This window comes from Trachurus japonicus, chromosome 14 (genome assembly GCF_045865225.1).
Source record: "Trachurus japonicus isolate A0001 chromosome 14, Traja_1.0".
Taxonomy (NCBI): domain Eukaryota; kingdom Metazoa; phylum Chordata; class Actinopteri; order Carangiformes; family Carangidae; genus Trachurus; species Trachurus japonicus.
Window position 1 is genome coordinate 12,528,457 of NC_140920.1, and position 20,868 is coordinate 12,549,324.

At 42.3% G+C, this 20,868-nt stretch overlaps 1 protein-coding gene across 9 annotated transcripts in view; it reads left to right on the forward strand.

The window, feature by feature from the left end:
- The window catches only part of acaca (acetyl-CoA carboxylase alpha), a 36,730-nt gene extending 21,834 nt beyond the window's left edge, over positions 1-14,896 (forward strand). For all 9 annotated transcript variants that reach the window (XM_085797564.1, XM_085797559.1, XM_085797566.1 and 6 more), the window contains 21 exons: positions 625-666; positions 1,315-1,530; positions 1,671-1,826; positions 1,916-2,140; positions 2,808-2,963; positions 3,236-3,382; positions 3,798-4,067; positions 4,374-4,471; positions 4,642-4,762; positions 4,914-5,024; positions 7,234-7,377; positions 7,496-7,616; positions 8,562-8,658; positions 8,806-8,902; positions 8,986-9,121; positions 9,208-9,385; positions 9,468-9,580; positions 10,306-10,460; positions 11,239-11,409; positions 12,859-12,995; positions 13,123-14,896. In XM_085797564.1, coding sequence (XP_085653690.1) covers positions 625-666; positions 1,315-1,530; positions 1,671-1,826; positions 1,916-2,140; positions 2,808-2,963; positions 3,236-3,382; positions 3,798-4,067; positions 4,374-4,471; positions 4,642-4,762; positions 4,914-5,024; positions 7,234-7,377; positions 7,496-7,616; positions 8,562-8,658; positions 8,806-8,902; positions 8,986-9,121; positions 9,208-9,385; positions 9,468-9,580; positions 10,306-10,460; positions 11,239-11,409; positions 12,859-12,995; positions 13,123-13,249 — 3,018 coding nt within the window. In that variant the 3' untranslated portion in view covers positions 13,250-14,896. The remainder of the gene's footprint in view (positions 1-624; positions 667-1,314; positions 1,531-1,670; positions 1,827-1,915; positions 2,141-2,807; positions 2,964-3,235; positions 3,383-3,797; positions 4,068-4,373; positions 4,472-4,641; positions 4,763-4,913; positions 5,025-7,233; positions 7,378-7,495; positions 7,617-8,561; positions 8,659-8,805; positions 8,903-8,985; positions 9,122-9,207; positions 9,386-9,467; positions 9,581-10,305; positions 10,461-11,238; positions 11,410-12,858; positions 12,996-13,122) is intronic.
- Positions 14,897-20,868: the final 5,972 nt, after the last annotated feature.

The window sequence follows — 20,868 nt, forward strand, 5'->3', positions numbered from 1 at the left end:
TTGTTACATAAAGGGCTGTTTTTTTTAGTAGTTTGCACCGTTCACCAAAATGTTTTTTTTTTCTTTCTTTTCACTGTTCACTATATTGGGTATGTGTAATCAGTGTCAAACCATGGCTGTGGAGTTGCCTAGTGTATGTGTGCGCCATTGTAGTTCTTGTTATCATGTAGGCTGTGAGTTGATGAGAGCATCTCCAATCGGTCTGGCATTGTTTGGGCAAGTGGGACACTTCATCTGATAACGTCAAGCAGGGCTACCGGGCATTATTCAGAGGATCAGATGCCTCTGGAAAAGAAGGAAATGTTTTATTCATTAGCATAGTGAGTGGTTCTTTATGTGTGTAGCGTATCGGCATTATTATGTGAGTGAATACACAGTGATTCCAGCAGTAAAGGCGATTAGGGCCCACTGCATGTTGAGTAAGGTCCTGATCATCACTGCTAATACTCCATACTTATTCCTGTAGCAATTTAAGCAAAGCTCAGAATAGCTTATTTCCACCTGCTGTGTGTTCTAACTGATTTATTATTCTTATCTGTAAACTGTATTGTTGGCAACTAAGGTTTGTGTTGTGGAAATATTTTTGATTTCTTTCTGTTTTCTGTCTCACTGTCGTCCACACAGAGAGAATTCCCCAAATTTTTCACATTCCGTGCCAGAGACAAGGTGCGTATCAAACCACGACGTGTCAAATCACTTCACTCTCAACTCAAAAAACATTTTTCTATTGGCCAAATTGGTGTTGAGCCATACACAAGTTAGCTCTGTTATAGAAAGATGGAGGGATGTGCATGCTTTTACATAAATAAACACACACATTTCAAGATGCCAGAGATTGATGGATTTTCCTTAAGCTGTGGGACCAGATTAACCATGTTGTTGTCTAAGAAACAACTTTCCATCCCCTTGGCAATGTTGAATTTGCCTCCGTCACAATCAGTGATGTCTCTTCCTCTCCGTTACCCCCAATAGTTTCACTACAATGACACCACCAAAACTCATTAAAGTAATGAACTCTAATTATTTCTCCCATTTAAGAGAAATGACACCCATTAGCAGCTCTCACAGATCAAGATTGCCCATGATTTCATTTACTTTAATACAGTGTGTGGCTCACAGGCATCTCTCTGCTCTTGTATCAACTGAATGCTCCTGAAATTGCCAATTTGAACTACTTCTGTTAATGGAAAAGATGATGGCATGGAAGCCTGTCTTAGAAAAAAAAATCTTCAAGAAAGTCTGTGAGAAAACCCATTTTGAAGAACATCGCAGGGTAGCGTAGCTGTTTGTGATTGTGTCCTTTTGTTTTAATAGTTTGAGGAGGACAGGATCTATCGTCATCTGGAGCCGGCACTAGCTTTTCAGCTGGAGCTCAACCGCATGCGCAACTTCGCTCTGACCGCCATCCCATGTGCCAACCACAAGATGCACCTGTACCTGGGTGCAGCCCGCGTAGAGGTGGGCACTGAGGTTACGGACTACCGTTTCTTTGTGCGAGCCATTATCCGCCACTCTGATCTGGTTACAAAGGTGAGACCAAGGAATTTTTAACAAGCAGTCAACATTTTGATTTAATATTGATTGACAGTAAAATTGCACTTTGTTGACATTGTAAAGCTTTCGGATTGCCCTTGTTGATAGATCTTTTGTTTACGCTGTTCCTTCACTAGGAGGCCTCGTTTGAGTACCTTCACAATGAGGCAGAGCGTTTGCTGCTTGAAGCCATGGATGAACTGGAGGTGGCTTTCAACAACACAACCGTGCGGACCGACTGCAACCACATCTTCCTCAACTTTGTCCCAACAGTCATCATGGACCCATCGAAGGTTTCTGAAATTACCCCTACACATGCACATCTCAAAAACTGACCACAGCTTACATTTTATTCACAAATTGATTCTTCTGCCTACTTCAGATTGAGGAGTCTGTGCGCTCCATGGTGATGCGCTACGGCAGCCGCCTGTGGAAGCTGCGTGTCCTGCAGGCCGAACTGAAAATTAACATCCGCCTGACTCCGACAGGGAAGCAAATCCCCATCCGCCTCTTTCTTACCAATGAATCAGGCTACTACCTGGATATCAGCTTGTACAAGGAGGTCACCGATTCCCGAACGGGACAGGTGGGGCCCAAAGACCGACAGGTGGGGCACTCATACATCTTCCATCTCATCTACATATTGTCCAGTTGCAGGCAAAGGGCTTCAGCTCCATCCTGGAAAACTCAGTTTACACAGTGAAGTCTGCCTGAATCCCTTGTAAAATTAAAGATGGAGTTTGTCATTTTTATACAGTAGAATATTAAATTCCTAGCTATAACGTTTACTGATGTGAAGTAGAGATCCAGTATGGTGTCATACCCTTTGCCTATTGGACAATTCCCTCAGTAATACTTTTCTTCTCACAGCTGATCAGGTAAGTTATACCTCAACCATCCATCCCTTCATAGTCACTGCCATTCATTCAGTAATGAACTGAATGTTGAAAAGGTGTTATTCAACATTGCATATATCATTTTATCATTCATTTTGCCGGGTGGTCGCTTTGAACGGTTCATAATAGTGAATATGAAGTATTACCTACATGGTTGTGAAAGAACCAGCTGCATCTCCTGCATTAAAACAGTGCAGTGTGATGCTCTATGCATGTCTATGTGATTGTGTACACAACAGGGGATTGTCATGTGTTTCATCACATCAGTGGAAATCATGTCCATGCTCACAATCATGAACTTTCTTTACGGTAATCCCAAGGTTGTTAAAGAGCTCAGAATATCTAGAAAGTGACTCTCTCTTCTTCGTCTTTGTACAGATCATGTTCCAAGCATATGGAGACAAGCAGGGTCCACTGCATGGCATGCTCATCAACACACCCTACGTCACCAAGGACCTGCTGCAGTCGAAGCGCTTCCAGGCGCAGTCACTGGGCACCACCTATGTCTATGACTTTCCAGAAATGTTCAGACAGGTATGGCTAGGAAAAACCAAACAAAACTATTTGACTATTATGTTAGACTTATGCTTATAATAATGTATTTTTTCCTTGTATATTGTTGGTTGTAAACTGTCATTTCATCTGATGTAAATGTTCTTTTGTTTTAAGAAAGGGGCAGGTATTATACATTTTCTTCATCCTGCTCCTTTCTGATCCTAGGATTGGAACGAATAATAAAATGAAATGAAATGAAATAATTACTGAACAATTCATCATTTCATTCTGACTTTTTCATTTTTTCCTAGGCTCTGAAAAAGCTGTGGCACTCAACCCAGGCATACGCCAACTTACCCAAGTGCCCTCTTCCTTCTGAGCTGCTCACCTTCACAGAGCTGGTTCTGGATGCCCAGGGTCAGCTGGTGCAGATGAACCGTCTGCCAGGAGGCAACGAGGTCAGTCCTGTTAGTCTGACACATGAATACAGATTAAAAAAAATGTGTTTTTAAATAACACTCAGTTTGACATGACCTTTTTCTTTATCTACCCACCTCCTCTTTCAAAATGTGCAATTTCATTTTTACTCTGTAGGTGTCTCTGTGTTTCTTTGACTGTGTTCTTGAGTGCTTGTCTGGTACTTTATTGCTGAGTGGGAAAATTGATGCATCATTGAATGTGCAGAAAAACAATACTTATTTCTAGTGATTCTTTTAACATCTGTGATAAGATACTGAGAGACATGTTGAAGATCTTATTACCAGCTACAACGTTTAAAAAAACAACATTTACCCTCAAAATCATAAAAATGGTCCAACACATATAGATTTTTAGCATTCCTCATGCAAAAGCGCCTCTGCTCTGTCTGTCAAGATTGGCATGGTGGCTTGGAGGATGACCCTGCGAACTCCAGAGTATCCAGCGGGACGCGAGATCATCGTCATAAGCAACGACATCACACACAAGATAGGCTCTTTTGGGCCCCAGGAGGACGTACTGTTCCTGCGAGCCTCGGAGATGGCGAGAGAGAGCGGCATTCCTCGGATCTATATCGCAGCCAACAGTGGCGCCCGCATCGGACTGGCGGAGGAAATCAGACACATGTTCCATGTGGCTTGGCAAGATCCAGTAGACCCATACAAGGTCAGCCAGCAGAGTCTCAAACGTAACATAGTGGTTAAATGTACAAACAAACGTTCAGTAACTCATTTTATTTATTTCAAAAACAAAAGTATTTTGTTTTTACGTCAGAGATTCACCTAGAAGCTGTTTGTTATTTGTATTTGTAGGACTGTATTTGTGAATTTCTTTATTATGCCATTGCCATCTCTGTTTTATTTTGTTCCATCTTTTCTTTTCTTGCTTTACAAAAGATGAGACTTTTTGTTTTCTGAGTATGCATCATTGTCTGTCATTACTAAGCGCAGTCATTGCTGTATTCCCTCGCAGGGTTTCAAGTATCTCTACCTCACACCTCAGGATTACAAAAAGGTTTCAGCCCTGAACTCTGTGCATTGCGAACATGTGGAGGATGAGGGAGAATCCAGGTACGTCATGTTTTTTTATTATTACAGATTAACACCCTTACTTTTTACGTGAGGAAATGAAATTGGAAGCCGCTCTGGCATCGGCCATATGACACAGATTAGAGTGCAACAGAGGTAAACTACTGAGGGGTAATTTCTGGCTTTAAATAAATGTATGTGTTGTCATGCAGGTACAAGATCACTGACATCATTGGGAAGGATGAGGGGCTTGGTGTGGAGAATCTGAAGGGGTCTGGGATGATCGCTGGAGAATCGTCTCTGGCTTATGAGGAAATCATCACCATGAACCTGGTGAGGCTGAAGTGGGCAGATTTGTGTCCTGAAAACACACACTCATACATGTGACGCCTCTCTAAGCTTTCAGCCCCGCACATCTGATCATCCAAGAACAAAGACCTGCATCTTGTCACATAGAGATAAATATAATTATCTTGCCCTATAGGTCACATGTCGAGCCATAGGAATCGGGGCCTATCTGGTGAGGCTCGGACAGCGAACCATCCAAGTGGACAACTCTCACATTATTCTGACTGGAGCTGGAGCTCTCAACAAGGTAAAATTATCTACATATATTATCTATAAATGAGTAAATGTCTAGTGTTTAAATTGCTGTTGTGTTTCTCTGCACAGCGCTCCTCCCGTGACACTGAATGAGCACCAAATGAATCGTCCCTAAATTCACACAATTGATGTGCCTGCATTTTAATGAGGAATTCACTATAAATATTCATTAGTTGGCTATTAATTTTTTTTCAGCTAATATGAGAGGAAGGGCAAACAGATCTGGAAAGGAGCTATGTGTGTGTTGTAAATTGTTTTTTGCAGAAACCGAAGACTCTGATATAGGAAATGAGCGGAGAATTATGTGTGTTTATTTGGCAAAGAAAAGAAATTAGAAATAATGTCCTGTGATTTTGGTTCTTGTTCCAACCGGGCGACCCGGCCTCCCCCTGCCTCGCTGTCTCCTCTGCTTGGCTCGCTTTCCCGATCCCAGCGACAGGCCCGCCTGCCACTCATAGTGGAATAATTGAAAGTGAACCATGAAGTTGTATTTGCATAGAAATAGAGTGACATGCCGGAGGCTGCAATGCAGGACACCCATATCATTTGTTTTTAATCAAAATGAAGTTTTGCTGAGGTAAATTGTTTTCTGATTTGTGTGTGTGTGTGCGTGCATTGGTCTGCACACTCCACTACCCCCTGTTTTTCTTGCTTTCCATTCTCTGTCCTTGTCAGTGAATTAAGATGACTCCATTTCAAATTACATGACGGATTGCAACATGACAAATCATGTAAATGGTGCAATAATGGCATCGCTATTCAGTGGAGGCTCAATTGTTTTTAGATGGCCTCACTGTTTAGCTGCATTTGTGCGATTAGACTGGTAGTAACGGTTTTTGACAAGTGTCTACAATGTGTGGGTGATGTATTGCAATAGACTGAATCCCGTGGAGTTTTTTTTTTCTTTCTTTCTTTTTTTAAATCATACTGATTTCACCAGCAGCACAGGCAAAAAGTGGGCTGTTTTTTCCCCCTGCTCGTTTATCATGTGGTTTCCTGGCTATTAACTGAAACTTAATGGAGAGCAGGAGGCTGCCACCCAGAGATCATCATTTCATTAGCTGCTGGAAAGCTCTTATATTTTCATGGGGACTGGGTAGTAACTACTAGTGCAAATACCCCAGTGAGCTGTTACATCCAGTTGGCCCTTCGTTTTCATCCTCCCAGTCATCTCCCTCTGTTCCTCCTCCTATATCCCATCCTCTCCTCTCTGCTGTGGAATCTTAATGAAGCCGCCCGGCGATGGCCGCGGGCGCCGAGGTTTTGTGTATGTCAAGGTGATTGCAATGTTTCTTGGGGCCGCCGGCTCTCCTGACAGCTTTAGGAGAGTGCCCTAGATTTGTAGCCAGATACATAACCAGTAATGGTAATAAAGAAAGTAAATGATGGCTGAAAAGGTGAGAGCGGAGGGTAGGGATTGAGCTCCTCTCTGATTTTTATGGAACCATGTCAGGGCCCTGCCACCTGTTCTAAGCTGCTTATGAAAATAGGGTGGGCTGGGAGTGAGGTTTTATGGCTTCAGGTTGGCACACAGTCAGTTTTGAAGGCAGATTTGTCCTGCAACCTTCTATGCCACTATTGCACAATAGCCTCTATCAGAGTATTCAGAATAAATCAGCAGCAAGGAACGAGAGGGAGCACAGAGCCAGATACCGCTTATACGTGAATTGAGTATTTTAAATGAGATGGGGCATTTGTTAATTCACAGTCTGTTAAGAAAATCCCACAGGAAGAATGGCAGATAGTGGCACCCACCTGTGACCACAGTGATAAAGAGATTTCTGGCTGCTGATCGGCTGTATTGACAGCAACGCAGCGCGGGCATGTAATGCAGGGTCTGCGCTGTCACCGGACACGTCTGCGTCTGTGCACGAGCTCATTGATCCACAGCTCCACAGAGCAGAAACCCTGGTGACGACACCTCCTGTTATCAGCCAAGTTTGCACAACATGAACACCAGATTAACTCTGCTGGCACCACTGGAGGCCAGAGGGAGGAGGGTTTTAAAGGGAAAATCTTCACATGATTCAATTGGACAGAAAACTGTAGCTCCACTTTTGAAGCATTTTAAGACCTGCTCTGCAACAGTTTACCGCCGAATGTGAGGTTTAAACACGAAACCTACAACAGAGCAAAATATTGTTAACATATACTTTTTTCTAATGTGAAATCCACACCTTTGTCGTTTTGTCCAACTCCAGGTGCTGGGCAGAGAAGTGTACACATCGAACAACCAGCTCGGTGGCATTCAGATCATGCACAACAATGGTGTGACCCACTCTACTGTTTGTGATGACTTTGAGGGAGTCTTCACTCTCCTGCAGTGGCTGTCCTACATGCCAAAGGTTAATAAGATGTTGCATCCTGAATTAATTTAAGTTAACTTGTCCTCATTTTTAGAGCTGTTTGTAGTTATTACCTCTAACCCTATTTTTTATTTCTGGATAAAATTTCTCTCCACAGTGTAGATTCAGCCCAGTGCCCATCCTCAGTGCCAAAGATCCCATAGATCGACCAGTGGAGTTTGTTCCAACCAAGGCTCCTTATGACCCACGCTGGATGTTAGCAGGACGTCCCAGCCAGAGTGAGGAGCTTCTCTTTTATCATTTATGAAGCTCACCTTTTCTCTCTCTTTGTGTTTTGTTGACATGAACTAAACATCTTTGAATTTTGTACTTTTCTTTAGAAAAGAAAACTGTCCAATTTTTTTCAACATTCTAACAGTGTTCAATATTAATCACTAAAGACAATCAGTAATGATAATCCGTACATTCAAGCCTCTCTTTATTCCAAAAAATTAACAATGGGGTAGCAAAAAACATCAAATCATGAATTGTGATAAAATACATTTTATGGCCTTATATGGTATTCAGGATGTAACTATGATATTTGCTCCTTTGATCATTTGCATATAAAATGCTCGATCAGCATTTATACAGTCATAACTCATGTTTTTGCATGTGGTATTTAAAGTGAACATAAAGATTTGTCATTTTCAGCCTAATATGCTCTGGGTTAAATGTTGAACTAGCTCATTACCAGAGAAGCTATTAAGAAACAAGGAGGGAAAAAAACAGTGAAGCTTAACATCCCACTGCCACAATAGATGCAGCGTGTCTTAGTGTGCAGGTCAGGACTGAGCAGGTTCAGCATCAGTATAATTATAGCTAGGGACAGCGAAGAGATTGGTGGACCATGTGGGAAGCCAGTCAACGTTTCTGGTAGTGATGAGTGGCGAGGCTTAATTGAATGGTAACCTCCAAGGCTGGGCATGTTTCTCTGGGTGCACAGGCAGTAAAAGAGCTGAGCAAGCCTCCTCATACAGTCATCCATCATTGTTGCTGCCAAGATTACACATTCAAAGTGTTAAAAAAAAAAAAAAATACACAACCTCAGGCTGCTTGCAACTTTAAAATGTACAGAAAGGGGAAGAATGTTTTCTGTTGCATTTCCAAGTGGCAGTAATTAACTCCATTTCCTTCTCTGTCTCACCTCTCTTCACTTCTCTCACTCGTCTGTGTGTGTAAAGCTCCCAAGGGTTCCCAGCAGAGTGGTTTCTTTGACCATGGCTCCTTCATGGAGATCATGCAGCCATGGGCTCAGAGTGTGGTGGTGGGCAGAGCCAGGTAAGAGCCCAGACAACACACTGCACCCAGATGACACGCTGCCAAAAATAAATCTGTTTACAGACACAGATAATTACCTTGCCATTATAAAATGTAGTCGAGGTATTTTGTAGATGTCAGCGCTGAAAGGCCTCTCTCTCCCCACAGACTGGGTGGGATACCTACCGGAGTTGTTGCTGTGGAAACCAGATCAGTGGAGCTGTCAATCCCAGCAGATCCAGCCAACTTGGACTCGGAGGCAAAGGTAAGGATGCCGTGGATGATTTGATCTGGCATTCAACACATTTGCGGATTTATTGATGCTAATTTTCTGGTTTGTATATTTAGATCATCCAGCAGGCGGGCCAGGTGTGGTTCCCAGATTCTGCTTTCAAAACAGCCCAGGCCATTAAGGACCTGAACCGAGAAGGCCTGCCTCTCATCGTGTTCGCCAACTGGAGGGGCTTTTCTGGAGGAATGAAAGGTACTTCTGCCTCCATGGCAGTTGCAGAGTCGATCTGGGTTTATTAATCCTTTTCAGCATCTCATTTGAAATCTTTACTCTCCTAGATATGTACGACCAGGTGTTGAAGTTCGGCGCCTACATCGTGGATGGCCTGAGGGAATACAAGCAGCCGGTGCTGGTGTATATTCCACCACAGGCTGAACTGAGGGGAGGCTCCTGGGTGGTTATAGATCCCACCATCAACCCCCGGCACATGGAGATGTACGCCGACAAGGACAGCCGGTGAGTTGGACGACCAAAAGGGCAAATTTGGAATCATCAGTATCGAAGCGCCTTTGTTCAATTGAATGACTCTTGTCTCCAGAGGAGGAGTGTTGGAACCAGAGGGAACAGTGGAGATCAAGTTTAGGAGGAAAGACCTGGTGAAGACCATGAGGAGAGTAGATCCGGTCTACATGGGCCTGGCCGAAAGATTGGGTGAGTCATCCAGTTCAATTCTAATTAAAAGTCGTCATTTGTTTTTGTTTTTTTGTCCCCTTCAGCTTTGCACTCATTTGTTGGTCTTTTCCCATTGCCGTCCTGTTTTAGTAAAGAGCAATAGATCGGGGTGGTGGGGGGTGAGGGGTGGGGGCATGGAGCATGGAGCATGTGCGCTTTCACTGTTGTTCTTTATTTGGTGCTGATTGTATCATCTTCTCTGCAGTCCCTGGGGAGATGTGTCAATCACAGCCTGCTCAGATCAATCATCAGCTCTCCTGTCACTCCTGAGCAGGCTATTGATTTTACTCGGGGTGGGGGGGTTCAGTGGAGCTGTGGTCTGATGCCACGTGGGGTTTGGCGCTTTGGGCGAACTGGTGGAATGGAAGGTTTTTACTGGGGAGGGGTTTGAGAGCTTACAGATTGGAATTGACAGAAATCAGTCTTCAGCGACAGCAAATAGAGGGTTGGGGGGGGGGGGGGGGGGGGGGGCTCAACAAAATGCTGTTAGCAGAGGTTAATTCACAGCTACATCCAGAACTTTGAACTATAAGGGATGTAGGTCTGCCATGTGCAGGTTGCATCTGAGCTCAGTCCCTGCAGGCTATGCCCCAATCCTAGAAACATTAATTGATGTTTCATTTTCATATACTTTCTATCCAGCTGTCAGTTTCTGGTTTTGACTGGCTGATATGTAAAATGGTTTTATTTTGAACTCTCAACAGGAACTCCAGAGCTGAGTCCCCCTGATCGTAAAGAGTTGGAGACCAAGCTGAAGGAGCGCGAGGAGTTTCTCCTGCCCATCTACCACCAGGTGGCTGTGCAGTTTGCTGACCTCCATGACACCCCAGGCCGCATGCAGGAGAAGGGCGTTATCACGGTGAGAACTCTTTCTTTTCCTCCCTTTGCTTTATCTGTTTTTTCTAATGCTATCTTGTGTGCATGTGTTTGCTACAGTGTGAATGTGCAGCATGTGAATAGCCTGAAAAGCCCACAGGGGAGAGTGAGTCTAGCTGCTGCTGCTGCTGCTGCTGCACCTGCCTGGTGAATAATGTTTGGTCTCACCAGGCTGTGAGATTCGTCCTCATAATTATCTTCTGATGACCCTGGTCAATCACCTTAGCAACCACAGAGCAGCCTCGGGCCGGCCCCATCTCTTTCTGTGCCTTCCAAGTCCCATCTTTCACACACACACACACACACGCGCGCGCGCGCACACATACGCACGCACACATACGCACATATATCCACACTCTCTTTCCTCACATGACCAGAAGGGCGTTTCACGGATGAATGGAAGTCCTGGAGTTTTTTTTTTGTTTTGTTTTTTACACAATATGGACTGGAAATACTTACAGACCAGTATCAACTGCACTGATCTCTATGTCCGTCTTAAGTTTATTCTGTGAGTTGCTTTTTAGCCTGACATCATGTACAGTATTTGCAATTACTGTATAAAAAGCTTTTTCTAATTAGTAGCTCATAGTTGATATTTTTTAATGAGCTCTGCCTCTGTGTGACATCCCATATGGTATGGCATATTAAAAAAGTTGTCCACATTTAAAGTAACTTAAAAAAAATATATATATATATTTAAATATAATTTAACATTTAAAACTTGGTAACAGCTTCTCATTTCCTTCTGTCGTCTCTCTCAGGATATCCTGGAATGGCAGACGTCCCGTCTCTTCTTCTACTGGCGTCTGCGGCGTCTGCTGCTTGAGGACACGGTGAAGAGGAAGATCCAAGCGGCCAACAGTGAGCTGACGGACGGTCAGATCCAGGCAATGCTACGCCGCTGGTTTGTGGAGGCTGAGGGGGCTGTCAAGGTAAAAACCCACTCTGCATTTGTGGTCTCTCTATTAGCTGGACTGAGTGGAAGAGGCCAGTTTATGAATTTAAGGTTAATTTTGAAGACTTAGGAGTCAACACCATAAAGAAACACACACAGGAGGAGGAGGAAGAAAATTTTGTTTTCATTGATGATTGTCCTACAATTTATTTAGCTTGTGTATATTTTAAACACATAATATACTTGCGGATGAAGCAATTTGCTGTTTTGCCAAGGTCAAGGTGTTTTGTACCACTGTACAACAAACTTTCTCTAGCACAGCTTAAATAGCCAGTTCCAGAGTTTGAAAAAGGCCTTAAGGCCAATTTAGGTGAGAAAATACATGTGTTCTTAAGACAAGAGATTGAGTTTAGACAGCAGAGGTAGTGTCAGTTATATTGTGAACTTTTTCCATCCTCTCTTATGTACACATCCTCACAACCACACAGGAATATTTTCAGTTTTCATTTAACGACTACTTGTATCCACACTACAGTCATCATTATATCCACTCTTTTGTGGTGAGTAATTGAGTTAGGCAGGCGTAATATCTGTTTTCTCTTTCTCTCTCTGTGAACTCAAATCAGACGCGTTACTTGTTTTCAGGACACCTTTTTACCCCCTAAGGTGATTACAGAGGGTGTTTAATTTTTTTATTTATTTATCCTCAAACTCCCATCTCTTGGTGTACCAGTTGAAGAGGAAGTAATCATCCCTATTTAATCATTGTTATTAAGTGCAGATGAACCGATGACCAGTGGTTAATGAAAATAAACAGCACTCAGAGATGCATAACTGCGTTTCTTCATGGCCCAGTCCGGGGCTCAGAGGACCAGCAGCAGGGGTGACAGGAACCGGCCCCCGCGCCGGAGATCTCCTAAGATGTGGCCTTCTTGTTAGCTAATATATTATCCCAATCAGGACTGGCTGTCTTAAGCCACAATTAATCACAGCCCTGGCACGTGCAGATAGGAGAGCAACACACTGTTTCTTAATTAAAAGCAAACAGATTAAAAATGATTAATAAGGGCATTAAACGTTCTTGCGGACCTCAAGCAGGACTGTTCATAAAAAAGGCAAGAGCCCATTAAACCTCTCCACCCCCAAATCTTTGCTAAGCCCTCCAGCCTGGCTTTGTTTGGGATCAGAGATGCCAACCCTCATGAATACTAATTTTCCTGTCAGGTCCAGTTCACAAAACACCAGGCAGCCACTTAATGCCTGTCCATCTTTATTGACATTTTTTTTATTCACATATCTATTTATAGAATGCAAGTTTTAACTGTTGTATCTGATATATATATATACTGTATATATATATATTTTTATTTCCAATTACACTCGTACACACACACACATGAAATAGTTAGATATTTATCGATAAATAAAGCCTAGAAATCAGAGTTTAGCTCAGAATGACTCATCCCTGTCTCCCTGCATTATCCAGGCTTATCTGTGGGATAACAACGAAGAGGTTGTGGCATGGCTGGAGAGGCAGTTAGCTGAAGAAGAGGGTGCGAGGTCCGTCATCGACGAGAACATCAAGTACATCCGCCGCGATCACATCCTCAAGCAGATTCGCAGGTAATGATCACAAACAACGCAGGTTCAGTGCGGTGAAACTCATTTTCTCCCCTTGTCTGTGAATCCCAGCTTTCTGCTGCGTGACCTTGATGTTTTTCTTTTTGTTTTACCCCCTCTCTTTTTCAAGCCTCGTTCAAGCCAATCCCGAGGTGGCCATGGATTCTATCGTGCACATGACCCAGCACATCTCGCCCACTCAGAGAACCGAGGTGGTACGTATTCTGTCCACCATGGAGACGTCGGCCTCCTCCTAACAAGAGCCGGGCCTTTCCTCCCTTCCCGGCCTCCCTGGCTGAACTACGGTCCAGGTCAGAACCACAGCCAAGGGAGCCTGGCTCGGCCATTCCTGCTTCTTACTGTGCTCCGAAACTGGGGGTGGGGGGAGTCAACGTGACGGCCCTCAGCGGCTGATGATACGTTGGCAATGATTCTCAACAAGTAAGAGTTCAGACGACTGACATCATTTATAACATTTTGTAGATCTTGTCTTACATGTACGCAAGTGTTTAGATAAATCCATGTATTTTGTATTCAAGTGCAATTGAAAGAGGACTAAAGAAATACCTAGTGACTAATATCTAATAACATGTTTGGAGTTTACACAGTGGCTTAATGTTTCCATGATAATCAGTGACCTCCATTCTTTTGTACTGGAGTGTTCGCAACAGTGAACGTACAAAGTTGTCATATTAAAAAAAAAACGCACCTTGGTCCGTGACATATGCTTGTTAAGATCTGCAAGCGTTTTGTTGACCAGTTCGACAGTGACAACATATTGCTGGGGGCATTAGCAAGAAAAGGGGGGTTTAAAACTCCTACGCAGGGAGCACTTAGTTACTGAACAAAGACGGGGAACACTATAACAGATTTGGACAGGAGAGCCCAGCAGGGAGCGGGGACGAGGTCCCTTTTAGACCCCGACTGTTTTCACAGTTACCCTGCAGTGAGCAATGGGCAGCTCGCCTCACAAAAAAACCACAGCTGTCCCTTCTGTTCTCACTCACACAGTCCACACATGCTGCTTTACATGCACTTTATTGCAAAATGTTCCCTCATATTGCACCCAGAATCAAACACGCACAGTTTTCACTGTTGCACACACACACACATACATGCGGAGCAACACAAACGAACCACACAGAGTTGATTATAGTTTAAATGGGAATTGATAATTGTTCTACACAGAGTGCATAATGGCATGCTTGTTTAAATAGCCTTTTCACACTTGGGTTACTTTTTTGACACCTATTGTGTCGCTCCTAAAACCAATTATTGAAAGATAAGAGTTTTTTCTTTCTTTCTTTCTTTTCATTTTTAAACTAAAGAAATATTTTTGAACTCACAACACTTGGATGGCTAAATGATCTGTGAATAAACAAAGGCTACTGTTCACTGGACTTACTGTATGTTACATGTCAGAAATGGGGTCTAATTTTACTGTAATCCACTTTAACTGTTCTATTTAAAGTTTGTACCTTTTATGTATATGAAATGTTACTTATTTTTTAATATTAATTTTTTTGAAAACAATGTTTTGAATGGCATATTCTCCACTTGAGTTTGTTACTAATGGACAGGCCAATTGTGGTGACTGTAACATAAAAGGATTTCTTTTTTTAAAGAATAGAGAACATAATAGTAAAACAGCACCATCATGTTGAATGCAATCCTGTAGGTCACTCAGTGTCATATGCTTTGCTAAAAAAAAAAGAAAAGCAATGTTAGCAATGTGAAATGGCTTAATTGCTTCATGGTCAATGCTGTGCCTTTTATGTGCCTATGTTGACATGTAGTCCAGTTGCTTTATAAGTAACTGGTTGTGTCCTATACAACAGTGGTGAAGAATTTACAGTGAAGAGCTCTAAATGTGTCTGCAAATTTAATAAAGCTTACCCAACTTAGCCTGAATCTGCTTGTGCAAAAACTTTTAAATCTCTGTTTTTTTTGTTATAGTAGAAAAAACACTAAGAAAGTGCTTTTAACAAAACTCAAGTTTCCAAGAAATTTGCTGTAATTTAATTTGTCAATTATTTTTTATATATTGACGATCGTCAGGACAGATAATCACATCAATGGAAGCCTCATTAATTTCAGCAGTCAGAGCAAAGACAATTACTCTGGGGAGACATTTTCTGATTACTCGAAAATGATAGTCTTCCCATTCCTCAATCCACAGATGATTAAAGTGGCATTTTCTTCCTGGCTTTTAAACTTCAACAGTCTTAAGGAGGATGAGACAGATCAAACAAATATTGAGGGATCTATCTCATCCTCTTTTTTTTTATTTTGTCTCCTTCATTCATATCATCCCCTTGGCTCTGTCAACTCTATTACCATCCTACCAACAAATATGTAAGACAAATTGAGTTGCATGCACCCAATACCCACCACAATTATAGGAGGCCCAATAAGAAAATGAGTCATTTGGCAGTATAATTGGAAATGTGCCTTGCTTGGTCTCTAGTCTCCCAGAGGGTTTTGCTCATTTGTGGTGGCATGCTAGGCTGGCTAATTCTTCTTTTAATCACTGACAAACTGCAGAATCAGGTTGCTGCTCAACTCCTCCACTCAAGTGGAGGGAAGAGGTTTTGTAGGTAAAACTTGCAGAAAACTTCCCTTTCCGTAGAATACAATGTTGATTTATAATGATGATAATATTACAAACATTTCGTTTCATCCAACATTTTGTTGACTTCAACAGAAATACTTAAAACAACAATAAAACCCAGCTGATGATGATTTGAGATTTTTAAATGCTAGTTGCCGAACTCCATTGATGGCTAGTTTTAACCAGAAATGTGGTAAAGATGGAGGAGGTAATGGCGAGGGGAAAAGAAAGGGCCAACATCAGTCCTAGAGCTGAGGGTTGGCTCAATCATGCATCTGAGGCGACCATAATTCCACATTCATGTGTCTCAATGACTTGACAGCACTTGAGAGACAATGCCTGTGACCCAGTTGCAGGATTCCAATTAGCGGGGTGTATGCAACAGTTGAGATGAAAAGCGAACAGGGTCTTTACAGAGCCCCAGGGCTGTCTGATTACTGCCTGAAAACAAGAGTCTTTTGCCCGTGACAAAGAGTAGAGCGACACAGAGGGAGTGCCAGGCCCCAGCTGTCCTCCTCCTCTCCAGGCTCTACACTCTGAAGAGCTCATCTCATCTCCGCCCGTCTGCTTGCCTCTTCACGTTTCAAACATATTGCAAAGTGTACAGCAGCGCAGCGACACACACACACGGCACTTTTCAGATGTGTTGTTGGGTGAGTTCAGGAAATGTAAGAACATTTATCTTGTCAGTCTGGGAGAGAAATTGACCTTGGGGTCATAATCCTGAGTTTGTTATCACAAGGCAACTTCACATGTAGAATTAGAATTAGTGTTGTTTAACATGAGCATAATTGTGGCTCCAAGATATTTTTACTCTTCAGATGAAGAAAACTAATAAACTATTCAAAACACTATCTCACCATTTAAGAAGTAGCCTATGTACTATATACCTAAACCGAAATTGTTTTTTGTTGTTTTGCAAATATGTTCAACCTTTTTATCACCAAGCATATTTGACACATGTAGTAAATCTTATATATAGGTCAAGTTTAATTTAAGTCAAAATTGAATTAGTATATTATGTTAACTTAACATATAATACGATAAATATAATCACATTTTCATTCAACTTAAGATGCATATTGATTACTTACTATTCTGAAAGTGCAATAGTTTGGTAAACACAAGCAGAAGTACATTCTAGGCAGTCATTGATCATATCACCTGATTTAAATTTAGATTTTCTCAAATAAAATAATTAAATTGTATCATTATTAATTGCTAATTTATTATGTTTATTTTTGTTTATTGTTTGTAAGTCACATGTCACAAAATTTGCCAAAAACAGCTCATTACGGAAACTGATGAACTAAATGATTGATGTGAACACAGAAGTTTGTATATCACAAATAAATGCTGGTACAGTGGTGCATTTTATGCAGCAGAGAAAAATGTTGCACAAAAAAAAACAAAATAAAATGCACACTCAACATTTCCAATACCAGTGTACTAGAAACTTAGTTCACGTGGGTACATCAGCACCCACCCATTTACATTCAATTCAGTGCCTATAGAGCAATGTTGAGATATAGAGTTTGATCTAATACTGCCCCAGTCCTAATAAAAGCCCATACTTGGCTAGATCGAGATTTCAAGCTGAACCTCTAATGGGAAGAACAACACTGTGGGTGTGTTTGCCTTTAGTTTTATGAGGGTGGGGCTAGAGAGTGAGATTTTCCCATGCATTTCAGGCTTTCATGATTTATATTGTCTGATGGGTCTAAATTATGAAGGGCAAACCAAACTTCTGAAAAGCAATTTCCATCAATAGATCAAAAATGAAAATAAATGATGTATTGTATCTTTAATGCGAGGAGGCCGGCCGGCAGAGTTATAGTCGGGCAGTGAATCTCTCCAGGGGCACAAAGGCAGCCTGTCAGACAGCTGCATGAGAGGCTTAATCTCCCATCCACGTTTGAAATGTGCCACAAGGGTCAAAGATTACAGCACCCTGTGATTATCGCCACATAATGCATACATTTCAATTCTGCCAGAGCTCGGTAAACACTGGCTGAGGACTGAATGAACACCGGGATAACAGAGAGGAGGGGGATAATTCACAGGAAGAGAAACCTGCAGGACAAGACAGATGTGTAAAGTTACAAGCTCATCTGCAACAAAGTGTTTTAATCTTTCACAAAGTAACAACCTGCTATTGTGTGGACCAACAGATCCGCAACGCCGCTCATCATTGTGCCGTCTGCAGTCTGTTGTTCATCTTCAACAGCAAATCAATATTACGCTGTAGCTGAGTGCACAATAACTAGCTTGCTATTTGTTCTAATACTGCTGCTCATGCACTTGACTGTAAATTGTGTCAGATATTAACGTAAGAAAAACATAGCTTGAATAATAATGTACACAAAGCTCCTTGTAGCTGTGCATTGCAGACCAGGTGAATCTGCTCCCTGTACCATGCTGCCACCCCTCCCCTCCCATCTCCCCCCACCCCCTTCCCGACATTAACATTCATAGAGCCACTGGAGTGTGTCGAGCCACGTACATCAAGCCAACGACAAGATGCAAGGAATGAGGGGGACGAGGGAGGATGGAGGCCCCATAAATAGAGCCGGTGGAGGAAGGGGGGAGAGAGAGAGAGAGGTGGGGCCCGGTGCTGAAGGTTGCTCAGTATGGGATTGTGGGAAAGGTCAGCAACCAAGGTGTCACATCTCTGCTCATACATCACAATTATTACTATAGGTCATTGACTGGTATGGAAATTATAGGAGCAGGTCCACATGGCATGTTGGAGGAGTGGTTGGAGCGGCCAGAGAGAAGTCGCCGTCAACTGTTACTGTGTAAAACCAGTGGAGTCACGATGATAGGGATGGCAAAGTCAGTCCACCACTTTGGTCTTGACTGAAATATGTGACAACTGCTACAAGATAGATTGATACATTCATAGTCCCCAGAGGATCAATCTCCACCATCCACCGGCTCCACCATGAGATCAGCACGTCTCGTCTTTTTATCTAATGCTGGATGATTGATGTGAAATTTGTTAAAGATGTCCATAGTCTCCCTCATGAGCTATTATAATGATCCTCCAACTTTTTATTTTGCACCATGACCAGGTCAAAGTTTCACTTGGTTTATTATGACCTAATACCTGCAAGGACCATGTGTGTTTACTACTAATAATCAGAAAATGCTAAAATCACATAGTGAGCACAAGGGATAGTTCAACATTTTGGCAAATCCGCCTATTGCAATAATCCATATACAGTAGTCATAGCAGTAGGTTCATTACATTTAATTATCAATGCATGTCTTTTTGAGATCTGCAGGACAGAGACGCAAACTGCTCAGCTAACACAATGGAGGTGAACGGTACAGGTACAGGTCCCCTGTCCCTCATCAAACTCATCAAATACACAATCCAACAACTCCAAAACGCTCTCATGGACTAATTGTGACCTGCACATTCATCACGCAATGAAATAATAATGTAACATTACGAGACAGAGTTGTTTTCAAGGCAAATGCATAGCCGGAACTACATTCCAGTCACGGCTGCTGGGCGGAGTGATTTCAAAAGTGCGTAAGCGTAAAAGAGTATTTGCCTCATGTGTCGTAATTTTACATAATTATTTCATAGTGTGGTGAATGTGCAGGTCACACCTTCTCCACAAGAGCATTTTGGAGTTGTTGGATTGTGTATTTGATGAGTTTGATGAGGGACAGGGGATCTGTACCATTCACCTCCATGTGCTCGCGTCTCTGCCTCCTGGATCTCAAAACAACACTGATAATTAAATGCAATCAACCTACTCCTATGACTAGAGAAATTATGGCAATAGGCGAATTTAGCAAACTTATCTTCTGTGCTGCAATGCAAAGGGGAGTGAAGAAAATGTTATTTGTTTTGTTTGTCCCCTATACATTTTATAGTGACTTTCTGACCTATGAAGGCTGGTAGACACTACGTAGTCTACCAGCTCTTCTACTGAAAGCAGGGATACGACTCTCCTTTTTTTACTTTAAGACATAGCAACTCACTTAAAATACTAAAACGAGATGAATATTAAGTTAGCGGTAGGTTAAAACGTGTTAAAATGCGGCAAAGTTTCATGGAATACGGTGACTGAATGATGGCTTCGAGGCCGTACTGAAAACCATGCAGTCAGTTCTACTGTCTATCCATCATGAGTTACGGTTTGGACAGAGTTGCTGACTAAAAGAGTTTAGCTGAATGCAAACATCAGTCCAACAGTGGCCCACTTTGAGAGGTGCGCCACATTAAAATGCATGCATTACAGGCAGCAGTGGAGCGTTTAAAGCCAACTCCCTATGGAACTGTTGGTTTACTGCTTCTCACAGGGCCCGTGGAACGGCTGGGTTTGTGACCAGTGTCCTCTGGTTCTGAAGGACAAAGGCAACCAACCAGAGAAATCACTGTGCTTGACAATGGACCACAGCCTCATCGAACACGGTTGGTGTCCAACATTTAGGACTGATAAGGATGTTAAAAAGAGGCATCAACCTTTGGCATGATATTTCTTTGTCTTGTTCAGACTACAATTACTGTATGCAATTTAAAGGAATTCAGCATGGAGACTGCGCAGGATCATTTGTGTAAAACCAATCAAGGTCAGAATATAGAGATAAATATCTCTGCACTAATTTGCATGTTGTGTTTGAGGTCTTTTTTGTTTGCTATGTAAAGTCAACTCTCTGATGTTTTGTCATAAGCCAGATCATAAATAGTTGATTCTGTGGACTGGGAGTGAAGCTGCTTAAAATCATGATGTCTTATCAGGTTATCACCAAGAAAAATGGCAGCTGGTTGTCAACAACAGTTTCACAATACAGACTGATACTGTGCCTTGATTCCAAACGATCTTAATACCATAGTGTACATGTAGATCCTAGAACGACTCAAAATACACACATAGGCTCATCATACTCACTAACATTAAGAGCAAATGAAACGCTGATTAAAATCTTAACAGGCATATCTGCCCCGGCTTTTGTGAGAGAGTGGCTTGTCAATATCTGTAACATGCTGAAATGTTCGCAGCACTTGGCTTCAGATTAAGCACTGCAGGAGCAGAAAGTAGGTGGGGAACTCTTATGATTCTGTCCTCTTCAACTTTAATCAAAAGTACACAGACATGCAGAACACCCCCCACCCCCCTTCTTTCTCTCTCTCTCTCTCTCTCTTTCATAATAATAGGCCGCTAAAAATTCAGGAGGCAGGCTCCACATCAATCACTCGCCAGATTTGAGTCCAATGCAATAAATATGTAAATGAGGAGAAGCCAA